At 37.3% G+C, this 19,620-nt stretch overlaps 1 protein-coding gene across 1 annotated transcript in view; it reads right to left on the reverse strand.

Moving 5' to 3' along the window:
- The window catches only part of NAALADL2 (N-acetylated alpha-linked acidic dipeptidase like 2), a 651,889-nt gene that overhangs the window by 213,939 nt on the left and 418,330 nt on the right, over positions 1-19,620 (reverse strand). The window contains exons 7-9 of the mRNA XM_039489638.1: positions 16,012-16,104; positions 11,105-11,310; positions 8,576-8,695 (exon numbers count right to left, since the gene is read on the reverse strand). Coding sequence (XP_039345572.1) covers positions 8,576-8,695; positions 11,105-11,310; positions 16,012-16,104 — 419 coding nt within the window. The remainder of the gene's footprint in view (positions 1-8,575; positions 8,696-11,104; positions 11,311-16,011; positions 16,105-19,620) is intronic.

The raw sequence follows: 19,620 nt of genomic DNA on the forward strand, positions 1-19,620 counted from the left end.
AAATTTTGGATTTAATACAGAAAAACAACTACCCAGACACTTTGGGATTTAACCAGCTTCCTGAGTAATTGAAAAGAATCACTGTACCCAAGATCATTATGACCTTAGAAACCTCACAATCTAATGATTGCTTAAACTCCGTGTTGACACTGAGATGTGAAAGGTAATGTTTCTGGTTAAAGTTCCTCAGAAGAGAATGTTTCAACTCTTCTAATGCTAAATTCCCTATTGAAGTCTAAAAGTTTAACCTTCTCCAAGTAATTATACACTAAAATATCCACCACCACGAGGAAGAGACAGTACAAAGACATGGAGTACCTAAGCATTTACATCTTAAAATAGAAATCTACAAAACAGATTTTGCGGTCATCTTTGTGGCTATGTTTCAAGAAACAGAGGTTTGAAGGGTCTGACCTGTTTGAAGTACTGAAATATTTTTTTTCTAGAAAGCTTGGGAAAACTGCAGAGATATGCTACTAATATTCTAAGAAGCCACAAAAATTTTCCTCTTTACACATGATCAACCCCAAATCCCAAAAGTGTGTGTACTCATAGGGCAATATATTTGCGTGATCAATTCAACAAATATATTTTCTGATAGGAAGGAGGTAAGATAGCTCAGCAAACAAACTTATATTACATGTAGTTGGCTGTTATCTAAAGGAAGGGTAGATTCCATATAAGACTTGGGAGATTATCCTAATCATCTGTTCAATTTACTGAAGGACTGGATGGCTTAGGGAATTGGTAACAGGACAGGGAGCTTTTCAAATCTAGGTGACTAGGTGTTTGAAAACAGCTCTAGTGAGTTGTCACAGAAAGTTATTTTATTGCTGTTCAGTGGCCTATGTGAAATGTGCTGGTAATATCAGTTCATATCCTATTGGATTTTTCTTAAACCACCACAATTGCTGCCTTTATTGAGAGATCCAGCAGTAAAGGAAAGTGACAGGCAGGCCATGAAGATCGAACTACTTTCCAACTGCTAGAGACATTCTAGCTGTTAATGATCATTACTGTTCAAATTAATGCTCAGTGGCAGAATGGCAGAACAGTGTGGGAACAGTTTTCAGTGAAGTTGTACCCGATCTCTGGTGAACCAGAGGATTTAAAATCTGCAGGGCTGTGAATCTGGCATCTTTCATGAGCACTAGAAGTTCAGTTTCAACTATCTACCTGAAAGACTTTTTATTGTCATGAAGAAGAAAATTTCAAAGGGAAATAATTAGAAGTAAACTGTTCTTGTAAATAATATACCTTATCGCATGAGTCATTTTGAACTAGACTGGACAAAGCATTCCTCTAGAAAGAAAGATCCTGCACTGGTTGAAGAACAGAGTAGGAAGCTTAACAGATCTTTTTCCATCTATAATTTCTAAAATACAAAGAAGTTAGGAGCTACTTAACACATTTTTATCTGAGGTCAAACTAAAATAACTTAACTTTAATTTCTGAAAACCAAAATGAATGTGAAAGTCACATATTATCTGAATCACATATGTTTTCAATAGGGGTTGTTGAAAAATTCAAATTATTTTTTGCAGGATTTTCACCTCACAATAATGTTTAGTTTTTTTCAGTGAAAAACCATAACATTAAACCAAAATGAATTTTTTCTGTCAAATGTTTTATTTTGCTTATAAAGCATTTTTTGTTGAAAAAATTTAAATGTGGGCTCTTTGGATATTTTTTGTCTAAACTGATGGAAAGACTCCAATATTTACCCCAAGCCCTCCTGAAATATTTGAAAATTGGACTGGCTAGGTCCTATTGTTCACTGGTCTCTCATGTGGAAGCACCCTGAGAAAAGTTCAAACTCTGCTAAAAGATTATAATCTTTTGAAGACCAAATGATCAATGACTTGACTTAAAATAAATTAAGATTTACAACACAACCATGCATACGGTTGTCTATCAGAGGATACATTTATTGAAGTAAGATACTTTCTGTTAAAAGTTCATCTTAAAATAGAAAAGGCAACCATATAATTAATAAATAATAATGTGCATTTATAAAACACACTCAATACAAAAACTCAAGGCTTTAGAGTTTTATTTTTTGAACTTGTGTGTCCCTCTCAAGTATTTACATGGCATAGTTGACATATAACATATTTATATGACATATCTGAGAGTACTTTGATATTAGAACTGTTTAGCTCTACCTTCAATCTGTGAATCAAAGTTCACCATTTTAAAAAGCGAAGAGGGAAGTGATGAGATCTTCAAGGTTCTTTTTACATGTCTTAGGCTTACTAGCAGAGCTGATAGAAAAATGGTGTATTTCATGAAAAATTTGAAAACCATCACATTTTAAAATATTGTTTATAAAACAATTAGAAATTTTCTGACTATATATATGTTTTGATAACTTTGATACATTTTTGTTTTTTCAATTGTTTGGGTTTTGTTTTCTTCCCTCTTTTCTTTCCCTTCCCCCTCCCCACATACCTTTTCCAATGACAAATGGCAAAAAGAAAAAAGGACTTCCAGGGAAAAAGAAAAAAAAAAGAGGAAGAAGGGAGAAAAAACAATAACCAAAACAACATGTGAAAAATGTTGAGGAAAAAAAAAAACGTTAGCTTCCTTTTCAGGCCATTTTGTTGACTTTTTTTTTTTTTTAAACCTATACTAACTAAGAAAACTGCCCAGAAGAGAAAGGGGATTGGTGGTGTAAAGAGAGGGATGGGGGCAGGGAGCTTGGTTTGGTAGACTCTAGGTACTTCCAGAAGGTGCACAGGGCATCTGGTAATGACACCCCCTCTCACCTCCCCATTGCTTAAAGGGCAGGGCGGTGAATATAATTATGAGGTGAATGGCAGGTATATGTGCTTTGTGTTCCAGCTCATAAAACCCTTATGGCTTTTTGGAGGGATTTAGTGGAGGTTTTCAGTAGCTGTTTTTCTCAGAAAGAAAGAAAGAAAGAATCAGCAGGGTTTTTTGGGTTCAGCAAAAGTAATTGCTCTATAATGTTATCAGCACTGACCATAGCATCAGGCTGAAAAGAAAATGGCAATTAATTTGTCAATCACAGTAACTTTTATACTTGTGAAATGTTAATTCTAGACAAATCCACTAATAGTCTTATTTAGGGGGACAGATTGCCAGCACCAAACAATCCTGAATTGCCAATGACAATCTGCCAGCAAATGGTGATTCATTAACACAGCAAGTGAGTAAATGATAACTTTCCTTACAAAACAGTCAGAGGCACAAACGTTACTTGGCAGCATCTCTCTTTCATTAATGTGGACAGTAATTAGCATGGCTGAATAAAAAGAGTTCACACTAAACGTGTCAAGGTCTTGGAATTGTTTGAATTCCTCTTTGGTTAAATAATCCAAATATTTAAATTAGCCTTCTTGCTTAATTCAGTTCCTCAGACAGAATCCCACTGAACATTCCAATTGACAGGCACATGAAATTAGTACTTGCAGATTGTTTCTGTATCAAGAAATAACACCCCCTCTGAACCTGCTAATTAAATGAAGATGTGACCTTCTATATAACAAACTATTCTAAAAAAATATTCCTCTCTGAACAGACCAAGTCCTTACTCTGTCCTTCCACAGAACTCACAGTTCCCAAGTTAGTACCCAACTCACCACCTTCCTGGGCTTGGTGTTATTGGTAACTCAATAATAATAATACTAAATAAATCTCAGCTTGAAGCTCCTCTCTGACGCTGGCTGTTCCTAGAGTTTCCCTGCAGGACCTCCTCTGTCTTAGGTCCCTACTTGCCTCCTCCAACTCTTTTATTGGAATGAATGGACCCACCAGACAGCATGATTCAGCAGTAATTACCCTGAATGTTAATGAATGGTGTTGGCACCTAAGGCTAGTGTGGGTCAGCAGAAAAATCCTGCATGGGACTCTATTCAGGGTCTTGGGGTATGCCATCCTGTTAGCTTCTCATTCAGTAAACATCTAGAGATGGGCAAAAGATATAATATGAACCTCTCCAAACTACTGCCCATCTCTTGGGCTGAGAAGCTGAAATGAACCTTTTAGCAGATTAAAAATGTTTATTAACCTCTAATATGAGAGAGAGAGAGAGAGAGAGAGAGAGAGATTTTGAACCCAGTCAAAACCACAAAGTGCTGGAAGCCTCATAGAAATAGTTTGTTCTTGAGAGAGAGCTGAAAATCCAATGTTGATGCCTTTCTCTTGCTAGGAAGAGAGAAGAGAGTTTGTTCTAGGAGATGGACTGATGAAAACGTTAGAGCTTTAGAGGTGCTTAGAAACAAATGAGAAATACCCTGTATTCACTGCATTTGGGCTATAACATTTGGTGCCCTATCCTTGCCATGCTCTTTGCACTCAAATCAGCTTTCCCTATGTCACTGCTGATAGCAGTCAGTGTTTTGGTGGCATTTCTTAGCAAGTTGCCATAGCTGAGTGCTCTGGGAGAAGTATATTTTTCTTCCCAACATCTTCTCACAGAATAAAACAAATTATTGTTTTCCCTTACGGATGTACTGTAGTGGGACTGGTCACGTGGTTAAATTAAAAATGGGATTTATTAAAACTGGAGAGGAAATAAATCTTTAAAGAAAGATACACACTAAAACGCCAAGATTTGTGTGATAGCTAGTTTTCATCTGTACCAGCTATTCTACATAGGTACCAATTATCTATCCACAGGAAAACAAGCAATCCTTTTAGGCAGGCAGTATGTCAGGGAAATTGGCCTCTAGTCTCAGGGGCATAAAGGAAGGAGATACATTTTTTGCAAGAGTTTTGTTAAAAATTTGCCCCCCCTCCTTTTTTTTTTTTTTCTTTTGTACTAGCTCTGGTTTCAGGGATCTTATATCATTCTCCCATTCTGCATTCTGTTTCCCTCCCCTTCCTAGTTTCCAAGAGTCCCCAGTGTTTAACCTGCAGCAAATACCGAAAATAAGCATTTTAGGTCCTCAGAACAGTGATATTCTCACATTAGTTATTTATTTATTTAGTGAGTGTGTATTTTAAGTATTCAACAAAATATTGCTGGTGCTCTCTGAGACCCTCAGGCAAAGCTAGCATGGAAAGTCCGGTTTAGGAGTAGAACAGTGACACAAGTTGTGCTGATGTGTTGAGAAGCTGAAGAGGTGCTTTCATGCCACAGATACCTGCCATGGGTCCACAATATTTCACATTTCTATATGGCAAAACCAGAAGAGTCATTTCTCCGTTCCCTTTTAAAAACAGGTTTATAAACCCTGAATTACAGATTTCAGCTCCAGTTTCTAACAAGCCTGTTCTCAAAGGACCCTGTTTCTGATGAACTGTTAAATATAAACTACAGTATTTACAATTATCTTTGGCTCTTGCTGCAGTTTTTAAGCACTTTTTACAACCTGCCTCTGTTAGCAAGAATCGAATATGAATGAATTGACAATGTCTGCAAGAGGAGGCAATTTCCAAAAAAAACAGAACTCACTCCATTTAAGCTGATGTACCTTTGAGATAATCCCATAAATATCTGGCCTTTTCAGCAACTACTGGAAGCGATATTAATATTCTTTATAAGGGGATCATTCTTCTCTTTAAAGTGAGTAGCATGGAAGTGTCCTAAGCAGATGGCAAATTGAGAGCACCCATGGGAACAGACGAAAGATCTGTGTCTGGCTTTTCCAGCCTTCAGGATATACTTGACATGAACTAACAATTCTGGCTAGTGTTTGGAAGCAGTACTTCACATCATTTTTTTTTTAATGTCACAACCAGTATGGCATTTATGTTAATTAAAAATGATATCACTGTACAAAAAATACAGGTTCCTTTTGTGGTGTTTTAACATTGTCTTCTTTCTTTAACATTTTTGTGTGTCAGAGAAGAATGCAGAAACCCATAACTGCATTGTTTAGACAAAATACTGCCCTTGCTATAAAAAAGCACATTGGGTGAGAAAAAGCTGGCTCCTGGAAGGAAAGAGTGATTATCTATATTACAATTGCACCTAGGACCCCAGTCCAGGATAAGGGCCCTGTTATGCTGGGCACTATACAAGCAAGTAACAAGGCAGTCCCTGCCTCAGAGAGCTTACCACCTAGGCATTAGACAAGGTAAAACAGGTGGACAAAACAGACAGATAATCAGGATGGGGTAGGATAGGAAGACAAACTAACAAAACAAACAGTGTTTATCAGAAAAACAGAATGCCTCATGGACTTAATGCCTTAAATATATGATTTAAAATTGCAACTTTCTGAGAGGAGCTGGATCCAGTTTTCATGGAAACAAGATTGCAAATTCTCCATAGTGGGATTTGCAGTCTATCAACATGGCACCACTCATATATATATATATATATATATATATATATATATATATATATATATATATTTTAAACATCTCTTTAAACTTTTATAACAAAATAATCCTTGATAGGTCCAAGGAATGCTTATAATCATACCTACGGTTCTATATAAAATGTTCAGCCAAAAAAGGCCCCCTTTTTTTCTGAGGTGGGGGAAAAGTCATCTTATACATCAGTAATCAGTCAATCCTGCCTGGAATCCACAAACCCCGGACAAGAGAATATCTTTCTTTGCTCTGTTCCAGAATTTTTGCTTCTGATGTAGGCTGGGATCCAGAAGTAGAAGGTGCCCAGGAAAGCTAAATTAATCCAACGTTTGAGTCAGACTCGGGTCCATTCTTATTAGCCGGTATGTTACCCTTTGACCTGGTGGTGTGACTCCCAGCTTGAGAGACATAATCACACTACGCTACCTCTCATTGAGCTAATAACAGAGTGTAGCTGTGGCAGCATGACCAGCAGGCTGAGCTACCCAACTCAGTTATGTGCCTAGGGTCTCAGACAGGTAAATAATGGGGATGGTTAGCCCCTCCTGCCACTTGTGATGTGGCAGCTACATTCTATGCATGTAAGTCTCCTTGATCTAGGACTCTCACTCTCGGGTTAACCCTGGGGTTAAAGCATAGAAACACCCTTAGATTAACTGGTTCACCTTTCACTGATAATAGCATCTTACTCCTTCAGCATTGAACTGTGCTTGGCTACAGAAATTTGACACTCTGTTTACCATAGGAATAAACAAGTAATTGACTATCAGAGTTCCTTCCTTAGTTCTTTCCATACACGAGTATGCAAAACAGAAAAATTGGCACTGAAATACATGGGTGGCTTGGTTACCTTCAATAAGTCCACCCTATGCTCAACTCCTATGAAGTGAGAAAAGATACCATGTTTTAATATATCCTCATAAGTACTAGAACACAGTGTTCCCAGATATGATGCCACTGCTTCAGTCAATCTGCAGCTTGTGATTCTCTTATATAACAATAAATCAGGATAATGGGAAAAAAGAATAAGGTACCAACTGAGAACAGGTAGGAATATGGGTGGCAAATTCTATGTATTCCCATTAATCTATTCAGTCTGAAATATGTCCCGGGAAAAGCAACTAAATGCAGTATGTAGAGCTGGGCGAAAGAGTGATTTTTCAGTTTGGTGGCTGAACCAAGAATGTAGAAAAGAAATTTTGTTTTGCATCTGACAATTTTTGTTTTAATTTCTTGCTGAAACAAAATGTTTTATTTCCATTGAGGGGGGAGGGTGTTTTAGACATTTTAAATAGTTTGTTTTGGAAATGCTGAAACAAACCATTTCAGCATTTCCAATTTTATTTATTTATTTATTTATTTATTACCAAAAGCATTCACCAAATGTACATTTTTAACCAAAGATCTATTTGCATGAAAAATTTGCCCAGCTCGAGTAGGGTTTTCATTTAGCATTCTTCAAAATATTTCCATTTCATTTTAAATGATATTGAATTCTGTAACCTTTGAGAAATTATAGAAAGGTTATTAGACCAATTTCTGAGCTCCGTTACACCAGGGTAACTGTGGAATAACTCCAATGACTTCTTGCTAGCTACAATGGTGTAATAGAGTTCAGAATTTGACCTATTCACTTTACACACTGCTGATTATAGGAGCAGTAATTGTTTCCCTTTGTGCAAAATGTTACCACTGTTAAATTTACAAGTTTAAATGTCATTTGATAAACAGCTTTTAAAGATCATAAAAGGAAGAGGAAAATGTGAATTGTGCTAATGAATAGGAAATATGTTACTTTAAAGCTGCCAAGAAGTGGAAAAGCTGAAGGGCATGCAAGCGTAGTGAGACTTAGTATAATGAACTCTTGAGGGCTTTCCGTAGAGCTAGTATAGAAATGTAGGTTATCCTTTCTGCCCACTGTTTAAGCTGTATGGTAAGTATTTAAGTCTGGTTAGTGTGTTTACGTGATTGAAAACAGCCACTGAATATCAAAAAGGTTACAGTGAAGATGTTTTCTTTCTGTGGCACATAATAGTCTAGTTGCCTGTGGGCTGTAAGACTTTGGTCTAATTTCGGTTGTTGTGGGTAGTGTGTGGGTGGTGGTGTTGGCTTCTGATACACAGGAGGTCAGACGAGATGGTCTAGTGGTCCCTCTGGCCTTAAACTCTATTTGTCAGTATTCACTCAGAAGGATCTCCTTGTGAAATTAAGTAAAAGCAACCAACATAAATGGAAGAACTGTATCATCTGAGAAGTTGAGCTGTAAGGAGAATATCAGATCTCTAACCTCTGTTGCCAGTTGCTGAAGAGAAGGCGATGCTACAGGATGCAAACTTGAGTTGCCTCTTACTGGGTTATGGAGGCTAACATAAGCCACAATGTTTCTCTGGAGAACTTTCTTGAGATCCTACAACACAAGCACAGCAATGGTTATTAATATGCGTGATTATAATTAAGGCTTGTTTTCTTACTTTAGTTCCTTTAAGGGAAAAAATACACCCTATGTTTTTCCTCCACTATGATTCCCTAAGTATTACTTAACTTTATTTTCCTATAATATCATTTTAAAAACTTCAAAGGATATTTGAGTTTTATTTCTCTGTAGCAAAAGTTATAATTCCATTTCACACATCATCTGAACAAAATGCAAACAGGCCCTGGAGGAATTAAGAATGACTATAGCTGCAAAGCCGAGAGTGAAAACATTACATACTGTGAAACAACAAGAAGGGCTTTTAAACTTGCGTCTGACAGAAGCCAAACTTCAAAAGTAATCATTATCAAACAGTTAAATGCACTTGAATTTTCAGACCAGGAGCCCAAATTCAGATTTGAATTGCATAATTTATCCAGTGTTGTCATTTGACTACATTTTAAACAAGGGAAGTAGTATGTCTGAACCACTTCAATTATTTTTTTTTAAAAGATCCTCTTTGCTTTCTCAATAATGAGCTGCTCTTTGCATGAAGTGGCTCTTTATATTGAGTAGAAGCGGGGTAGCACCATTACATCTGATGTAAAGCTGACTTGAAGTGGAACTAAACAAATTTTGCTCCCACTCAGTCACATGGATTCTTTCAACTTGATTTTTTTCCTCTCTTCTTGTTTTGAAGAATAATCAGGTTGGAAGGATGAGGTTTTGATAAGTGCTAGCTGCTTCCAACAAATGATAAGCAATTAACCCTTTATTGATCTATTATTCTAATTCAGCAGCCAGGAACTTCACTGCAGGCTTCTTCTTTTCAATTGATCAACGGCAATCCATTGGAATCTTATTTAAGCTGGATAGCATGTCTGATAAGTTATTTTCATTGAGTTGCTGCTGATTTACCATTCAGTTGAAGCTAACTGCCCAAGAATTGTGCATGTCAAATTGACTCTAATTTTTAAACCCACCTGGTTGATAACTTAATAATTATTAGTCATGGGGACTCCAAAACATATACGCGATTAATGGCTTGTATGTATGGAAACTTCCTTCTCTCATTGTTTGGCTACACCAGGAGGAGGGCAGGAGACACTGGATGTGGTTTACATAGTCTGCAACTTTATTTCTAAATGTCAGGGACTACCCAGCAGATAAAAGTGTATAGTGCAGTTAATGCCATACACAGCTGGGGTGGCCTTCTGTCAGCCCTGCATCAAGCACCGCTGAGATGCCAACATCTATTGCTAAGATTAATATGATTTAACCCAGTTGCTACATACATAGGTGCCAACTCTGTGGGTACTCCAGGGCTGGAGCACCTGTGGGGAAATCCCACCCCCAAAAAATCATAAATTCCCCTCTTATCCTCATGTTTTTCTATCAGCTCTAATCAATGTGTTTTTGAAGCTCTCTGATCTATGAGTATTTATGCAATTAGTTAAATGCCCTATCAGTAGTCTCTCTTTTTTTTTTTTTAGTAAAAATATAATTCTCCTAATCATTTTCCACAGTAAAACAAATGTCATCTCGCTAGCTAACCAGGGTGCAGCTTTGATGGCACTAGGAGAGAGAGGGAGGAAAAATCTCAACCAGAAGCATCTGTCGTGGTTCCAATAGGATGAGTTCAAAGGGTCCAAATTGAGGTCCATGTAACTCAGTAGGCTAGATGGACACTGATATGAGTACAACACTGCATAGTGGGGCAATATGTTTCCATGGGTCTCATGCAGCTCCCCTCTCCAACCTCCAGCATGGAGGAGGGGAACAGTTTGGAACCTTGGTTTCCAGTCAAGGTCCCTGGGCAGGCCTGAGGTGTAGAACAGGCATGGCCTCCATGCTCAATGTCAGGCTTATAGTCCACCCAGGTCATTGGTGCCAGTTGTGGTGCCAGTTGAGTTCTGCACAGGAACAACCCTGCCACATAGGGCTGGTCTACACTAGGGGGTGGGGATTGATCTAAGATATGCAACTTCAGCTACGTGAATAGCGTAGCTGAAGTCGAAGTATCTTAGATCGATTTACCTCTCGTCCTCACGGCGCGGGATTGACGTCCGCGGCTCCCCCTGTTGACTCCGCTACCGCCATTCGCACTGGTGGAGTTCCGGAGTCGACGGGAGTGCTTTCGGGGATCGATATATCACGTCTAGATGAGACACGATATATCAATCCCCGAGAAATCGATCGCTACCCGCCGATACGGCGGGTAGTCTAGACGTACCCATAGTTTGGACTGTTTATCCCACTTGAGTAATTGTTTTTAATAGAGCTGTGGCTTCCACATATAGCCATATTGTAGTGTCTGCTTTTCACAGTTTCCATGGCTACATCATCAAATGTTTTCATTAATGACATTCTTCTCTTTCTCTCCTTTCTGTTTATAGTTTTTACCTCTGCCCATTCATATGAGCCAATGTTGCCAAATGATGTTCCTCCCCATGAGCAGAAAACAATGGTCCGATCAGGCCTCCAGCCTCTCTTAACTTTTAGCATCAAGGCTTGTATAAATGCTGTGATGACAGCAGTGCTACTGGCCCATTCTTGTCCACTGTAACCATATACACTGTTGTGGTGGCTACCAACTATGATATATCTATCTGAAAAGAAAAACACCATCAAAACATTTACTTCAGTTAGATTTTAACAGTAAAATAATTCCCAAAATAAAGGACGTACTGTGCCCATACTTGATGGTGTCACTGATACAGATATTTAAGTAGTGTCAACACAAGCTTGCATGATCATACCAAGATCTGTGCAAGATATATACAACTCTCTCTACTTTACCTACACCATCCTAATAAAAGTACACGTGCTCCAATACAGAAACCAAATCAAGATGTTCACATGCTTTAAATGAGAAACCGGTGATATTATTTATTTGGATTTATACTAAAGTACAATGAAGATTATCCATCCAATGCTCTGGACATACTTGACAATCTTTTAAAACAACTCTAATGGAGTTAATTTAAAATTTTATGACAAAACAGTTTTTCATTGGAAAATGCTGATTAGATTAAACTGAAATGTTTCATGGGAATATATTGATTTCATCAATATTTTCTATGAAAAATTATGAAAGCACTCCATATCAATGTTATTATTTTGACTGTATGATAATAGTCAAAATGAAGAACTTTGACTTTATCAAAATTAAGCACTTCAACCTTATAGAAATGAAACATTTTGACTCAGTCATTTCAATATTTCTGAATTCTTTTTTTTAAATTTTGTCTTACGGGAAATTTAGAATTTTTTTCTTTTTGTTCTGAGTTGGGCAGAAAGGGCATTTCAAAATGTTAGAATTTCCTATGAAATTCTGAGTTTTGGCCAGCTCTAGATGCTAATAAACAAACAGACCCATCAGTTATGACCCTGTATTTTCATTCCTTTTCCCGATCTTCACTTCTTGTGTCATGTCTACTGTTTAGATTGCAACAGAACCCTAAAAATCACTGGGTGTCAGGTTGGGTCTAGAGAGCAAAAGGGGCTTGGAGTTTTTTTAATCCTTTATTTTATCCAAACTGATTTATCCATTCTTTTTGTCAATTTGCTGAAGTGCAACAGGATACGTGTAAATTGTCCACACGTTAAATTGCCTATGAAATTAAATGCTATACATTCCTTGGGGATATTTTCTGTGATTACTACCTACAAACACTTTTGAATTTGACATGTGCTCTCTAATTATAAAACTCCTCTCCATCAAAGTGGGTTTTTTACCAGAGTTTTGGTCAATGTAATACCCAGGGACATTGTTTAAGTAGAGTACAATAATGCGGTATCATGTTTTACTGAAGAGGTTGCTGCAATGTATCCGCAACATAAGCACTTTTTAATCATATTGCATGGCTGTTTGCAAGTGTTTTTAAACATATATAAAAATGAAAATCTATTTGTAAAGGCAACTATTTCTTAGATTACAGTTTCACTGGGTGGTACTGACAGAATCATTAAAACAAAACTGTACAGCTTGTCAGCAAAAATTAAATCTAAGCATACATAATTGAATATAATGAGAAATATAACTAATATAATTAGATTTCTGTATCCTATGTCAGGAAAAAACTTATTAATATAATGCAATGGCAATGGGAAGACCTAACATTTTAAACCAGCATGAGGATATCATCCCTCATGTGGAGACAGGGCATTCATGGATGTAAATTTCACCTTCTGTATTCCTTAGGGACCCACAAGTTCCTGCAGGAACCACTTCTATAACTAGGGTAACCAGATGTCCTGATTTTATAGGGACAGTCCCAATTTTTGGGTCTTTTTCTTATATAGGCTCCTATCACCCCCCACCCCCATCCTGATTTTTCACATTTGCTGACTGGTCACCTTAGCTATAACAGCGGGATTAGTGTAGGGTAACCAGACAGCAAGTGTGAAAAATCGGGACATGGGGTGGGGGGTAACAGGCGCCTATATAAAGCAATGTCCCAAATATTGGGACTGTCCCTATAAAATCGGGACATCTGGTCACCCGAGATTAGTCGGGATGCAAAGACTACCTTTCACCACCCTCTCTGAATGGTCTATGGAAGAAAGGGATGGCAGAAAGATAGAAAGAGACCTTACAGGAGATGGCAGAGAAACAGTAGGTGGTTGAGAAAGCTGCCAAATGCCATCTTCACTCCAGGAAGTTCCTGCTGATGGAGAGGAGCATGGACAGCAGCAGATGGCTCTTTTGAAGCTACTTACCTGCCCACACCCCTCTCACCTGAACACACACAGAAGCCCCCAGAGGCAGCTGGCTGCAGGAGCAGCACATGAGGGATAGCAGTCACCCATACAGCAGAGTAGCAGATAGGCAGCAGCAGCAGCTTCTCTTGCCAATCATCTGCTGGAGTAGGCAAGGAAACTGAGACAGCATGATGAGAGGAAAGAGAAATAAGAACTGTGGGTCCCAAGTGGAGTAGGAAGAACCACCAAGTACTGTGGAGAGTTAGGATTTAGGCAGGATAGGCAAGGACTGGGCAGCGTGGAAAATGTGAAATACAGGTGACTTCGTACAGTGTTTTCCTCTGTCAGTTACACCTCCCTTTTGTACATATTGCAGACCATTTGCTGTTTGCAGTCTATAAAACCCACATACATTTGATTACTTTTTAAAATTCCCCACAGTGCCTGCAAAGAACCTACGCATTTATGCTTTCCCTTATTCCTTTAACATTATGGCTGGATTTCAAATGCTCTGGGAGAATTTTTAAACTCTTTCTATAATACTTCTCAAACTAAAAATCAAAACAGATGGCTTGAGAATTGGAAGCCTTTATGGAGTAAAATCCATCCCTGATGCAGCTCCTTGGTCTTCAGTGTAATTACACCAGGGATCAATTTGGCATTCCCTCTTTACTCATAGGAGCACCAGGGAGAATAGCGTGTACACATAAAACTAAAAAGAACCACATCAAAATGCCAATGTAACAAATGTGCCAGGAAAACATCAAGTAGGGAGGGATACAGCTACAATACCAGCTAGGAGTCCCATTGATTTCAGTGTGACTACATGTTCTTAAAATTAGGAAGTGCTTAAGTACCTACATATATTATCATTAAGTTTCATGTGTTACGCAAACTACTGAAGTTGATTAAAGTATTACAAGATGCACTGTGGGAAGTTGATGTTAGGGGTGAATACATGCTTGTTTCTTATTTGTTTGTTATTCTATTTTTAATTTGCAATTCAGTTGGTAGACAGATTTTTTCTAAACATCCATTTTCTACTGTTCAACCATAGCTATTTTTCCAAGGTAGCCATTTGCAAATATGCAGCAAATGAGAACATCAATTACAAGTTCTTGTGGAATAAAACCTCTAACTGAAATTAAATACTCAAATAGCAATTGTTCTCAATTTTTTATAAAATGGACTTTGTTCTGGCGAAAGGTGCTGCATTGAGAGTGCTGCAGGCTGCAGACATTATTTCACTGACAGACAAGATAATGAAAGCTTTCCCTATTACCCCACCTCAGTGCCTCAAACCTGTCCTTAATGGACAACCTCTTGTGACAGAGTAGTTAAATCAGCAATCTCTCTGCAGAGACTGCCAACAAGAGTGCTAACCCGGGGAATTTTGATGATGGTTTGGGGAATGATTCCATTTGTCCATTAGGAATTGGACTGAGACCACCAATGCTCTGCCACATGCTGGTAAACAGCAATCAGACAACAGCTTTCACTACCGGCTCAAGTAGCCCTCCCTCCTTCCAGCCAAAGAGATACCATGGGGAGATTCCACTCATGTTCTACTCATGCTGATCCTGACGAGCTCCTATTACTATTATTATTTATTTATTCTCTGTATTACCGAAGTGCATATGATGTCTCCACGACTGCACTCTTTACTACTAGTATTAGAGCTGAGTGAAATTTTGTGAGCTGAGTGTGTTTTGTTGTCACAGTTGCTATTAGGGCCTGATTCTGCCACCCTTATTCATGTTGAATAGTATCTTATTCCGAGAGTGATATCAACGTGAATATTCATGGTATAGGCTACTACTTAACATAAAGAAGGCTGCAGAACTGGGTCTTAAATTTTATCAAAGGTAAAACTGCAAAGGTTTGCATGCCCATCATCTCCACTATAAACACAGTAGGTTCTAGTTCCTGGATTACATGGCTAAAGATTGTTCTAGGTCTTATTTTCTATTAGCAATATGTCCACAATCGAGCCACAGTACAATCCACTGCTACATATACAAATCACACACAGTGAGATTCTTGCATTCAATTACTTCTTAAAAAAATAATTCATTCTATTTGCAAATGAATTAGCCACTAACATAAGAAAAACCGTGGACTTCCAGTATTTTGATTGATGCACTGCACCTGCTTCCTGCAATACTAGCCAATATATAATTAAAAATATAATGTAACAATAGGCCACACTTAAGAAGAATTAAGCCTTTGCTAAGGTCAAATAGACTGTTTACATAGAACAAGTCAAATAAAGTAGTTTCTAGAATTTGAAATCCTAAGACATTTACTTAACATAAATGACAAAACAGTAATATCATGAATGTTTATAAAGACAATTATTGTTTATTGTGCAAAAACATGCTCATTGTACTGGTACCATCTCTCCTTGCTTTTTAACCAATTCTCTATTTAATCCTCCTGTTGCATAAATCAAAGTATTTGGAGCTATAATAGCCTTTTAAATTGAATATTTGTACAGCACATAGCACAAAAGGAACATGATACTTGATTGCAGTCCCTAGGATTACTGTTGTACACATAATTAATAATAATAAACGTAATAATAGAAGTCATAGAGGCCTACTTACCGGGAAATGTAGATCCTTTTAAATACCCAATAACGTTAGAAATTGTCTTGTATGTTGGGACTGTCTGAACATTTAGACTGATTATTATCTTTTCTGTTGAGATAAAAACAAAAAATGCGAACATTTTAAATCAGCATTTATCAAGCCACAGAATCCTGTAGGCCATCAATTTCCCTTCTTTCCTTCTACCCACAGAAAGAGAAGAATATATTTTACACTTACTAAACTACATAGATTGCAGACAAAAAAAGGTAACTATCCTATCTCCCACACTCAGGTAACACTACAACCCTGGTTGGTACCTCAACAGTGGGGACTGAATGAGGGACTTCTAGATTCCAAACACATGAGCCTCTACTGACTGAGCTGAAAGACTCAGCTTCTTAAATGAAACTTTCAAGATATTTGCTAAGAAAAGTGCTTTACAATTCATATCATACAGAGCCTGATGCAAAGCTCAGCTTATAGTAGCCTCATCAACCTCTGCATATGGCCCAGTCACCACTAGAGGAGGACACATCCAACTCTCATCCCTATACGGGCTGTCAATTCTAGTCTCTTAAGGAGCTCCATGATGTTTGGAGTTGCATCTTAATGGCATAATTGAGCCAAAATCAGTATCAACATCCTTATCTGAAAACTGACTGAACCAAAATAAAATGTTCTGTGGAAAGATTGTTTTGTTCTTAAGCTCACAGACTATTATCCTTCCAGTGTTGTATTTTCTTAAACATTTTGTTTTCAAGTCTTGCTCCCTGAGCTGTCTGGAGTGTTTAAATGATGAGTGCATTGGAATATGTAAAATAAAACTAACTTGTGTCTGTCTTTATCAGAAAGATTTTCAAGTTCAAGTTCATTCTCTGATACTTTTGTAATGAGTTGATTTTAAAATTATATTCAGACTAAAACCATTTCAGTTTCATTCATTTCCTAGACCTCAGAAATGGATGGCCAGTTAATGATCGAAGCAGGTACAACAATGCCGAGATTCTTCCTTTGCTTTTAGGAAAACAGTTAAAAAAAAAATAAATGACAGGTCATAACTTCAAATTATTACTCAATGCCTTATTCAGGCAAAATGTTCAGTATCATCAATGGATATGCCATCGTGTAAGAACTCAGTAAGAACTTAATAAGGACTTTGGCTCTGCCACAGAGTGCAATGGAAATGCCGAAGTGGAAGTCAGTGGAAGTTATGAGTGCAGTTCAATAGAAAATTCAGATCCTATTAGTATATAATCACCACTGATAATTTCCATGGTGAGTCTTGTCTCATACCGATGTTAAGGTTAGTGTTCTGATTAACCTTATCCTTCTGACATTTTTGCCATATGTGTCACTGACACTCCTGAAGGAGAATGCTTTGGTTGCTTTATATGCTTTGTAAAAACCTCAAATTGTAACCTGGAATTTCAACTAGAATTTCTAGCTTTGCACAATAATGAATCCAAAGAATTCCCAGCATTGTCTTTTATAAAAAACAACTTGAAAATGCTTTCTGGTATATGCTCTACAAATTATTCCCAAGACCCAATTTTGGATAGAAAACCATTCTAGAGCTGAACTGCTCACTCTTTTTTAAAGCATTTTCAAGCCAAAGCTGATTTGACTTCTTTGTTCTAATCCTACAGCATTTAATAGTGGTATGTTTTATTAGGCCTCAATTTAAAAAAGCTTAAACACATGCTAAGCCCCACAAGACAACTAGACTTAACCATGTGCTTAAGTGCTTTTCTGAGTCAGTGTCTTAATCAACACTGGCTACTGAGACTTGAATTGACAACAAAGCAACACAACATTTTCTTCTGGCAAGTGAGATGTTCTGGAATCAGATAATAAAATGAATAGACATACTGTACAGTACTCCAGTTTAAAGTGGCTTAGGCTTAAAGGCTTAGTACACCTGACAAAAAGGCTCAAGGGGGTTTCCATGGCATATACAGAAAAAAGTAAAATCTAATTTTCTTTAAACAGTTCTGACAACAAATCTCGGTTCCTGATGCTACACGTCTGATGAAAGACTTTAAAGGTCTTGACAACATTATCTCTTTTCCCTAAATTCTCTGGCAAGCTATAAGAAGATTTTAGCTTAATACTGCTTGAAATACACTTTAAGTTTATCTAAGCCATAAAAATACTTCAGAAGTAAAAGAAAAGAAAGTGATTTATCAATATCATTAATATTTTTTATGTTTTTTTCTTTTAACGTTCTCTTGACTTGAAACCTGCTAATTGTTACCTAGCTAATATACATAACCATTTGTTCTGACCATGGTTACCCATCACACAAATAAAGACAAAAGTGCTCAGCATAATTTCAAATATGTGTCGTTATAAACAAGGAAACATGCCTGTTTCATCTAAAATTGGATCTTGATGCTGGTCAACAAGTCAGCAAAACATTTTTTTATTTATGCACTGCATTGCATCTCTGAAAAAACATAATTCTTGCATAAGAGTATATCAAATGGCATATGCAGAAAATTGATACTGAATATATTGCAATGTACAAAATGCTAAGTATACTGTAAACATCTTTGACATAGAAGAAGAGATGAATTGAGGTTCCTGCAATAAAAAGCTTCCTTTCACTCTCTTTACTCATGCAAGTGACTGATCATCTAAATTCAGTCTCTTTTTCAAATCTGAAACATCCCTAATTATTTTCTCAGTAGTCTTTGATTGATTAGCAAACTAATATTGTCCAATATCGAAACCATTCTTCTATTAACTTGTATATTCATAATACCTGGCTTGGTCTAAAGACTTTCATAATTATTTTTTTCACTACTTGATTGAATCCTGTGGACCTAGACTAAAGAGATCAGCAATAAAACTATTTATACGAAAGGTTTCTGAGTGTAAAGAATGTCTGGAACTCATTACTTAAAATTGGCTCTAAAGGGGGCAGACCTGATCTGGTATGGAGCAGATGTATCCCAATGAATATCTGAGACAACTGTGAACTTCAAAACAATCCATATTTCATAGATAAATTTTGCTATATCCCACTCTATTTGGCAGAAGTAAAGATGTTATTTTTTCCGAGAGACCCAGGCTGCTGTTTTGTGACCTACCAACCCAGAAGAATAAGTATTCTCCTCTTTTGGGATAAAAACTCAACGACGAAAGCTTTTTTGGAGTGGGGGGAGAGAATACAACTAATATGTCTTGGTCTCTTATAACTATGAAGCCTGCAAGGGTGATCTTTGAGGAAGAATAGAAAGAAAGATATACTACAAGAAAATGCTATAACATGATGATTAAGAATGAATATTGGCAGCATACAGTTTAAGATTAAGATAAGGCTTCCATTTCAAATAGTCACAGGGCAGCAACACCTAAGTATACTTGTGCCATCTAGACATGGTTACATACATCACCAAGCTCCCTTGTGGCATTTTCCTCCATTTGTTCTTCTGGATTTATAACATAATGCTCATGTACTATGTCAAGAAATGACAAGGTTGTTTGCATATTGATATAATTGACTGATGGCACGGTCAACAATATTCTTCAGAGCTTTCTTTCAGCAAGCTCTGAAGAAGAAACACATATAACAGTATCACAGTGCTCCATTCTACTGCTGACTGAGAGGATATATATGTG

The sequence above is a fragment of the Mauremys reevesii genome, linkage group 9, assembly GCF_016161935.1.
Source record: "Mauremys reevesii isolate NIE-2019 linkage group 9, ASM1616193v1, whole genome shotgun sequence".
NCBI lineage: Eukaryota > Metazoa > Chordata > Testudines > Geoemydidae > Mauremys > Mauremys reevesii.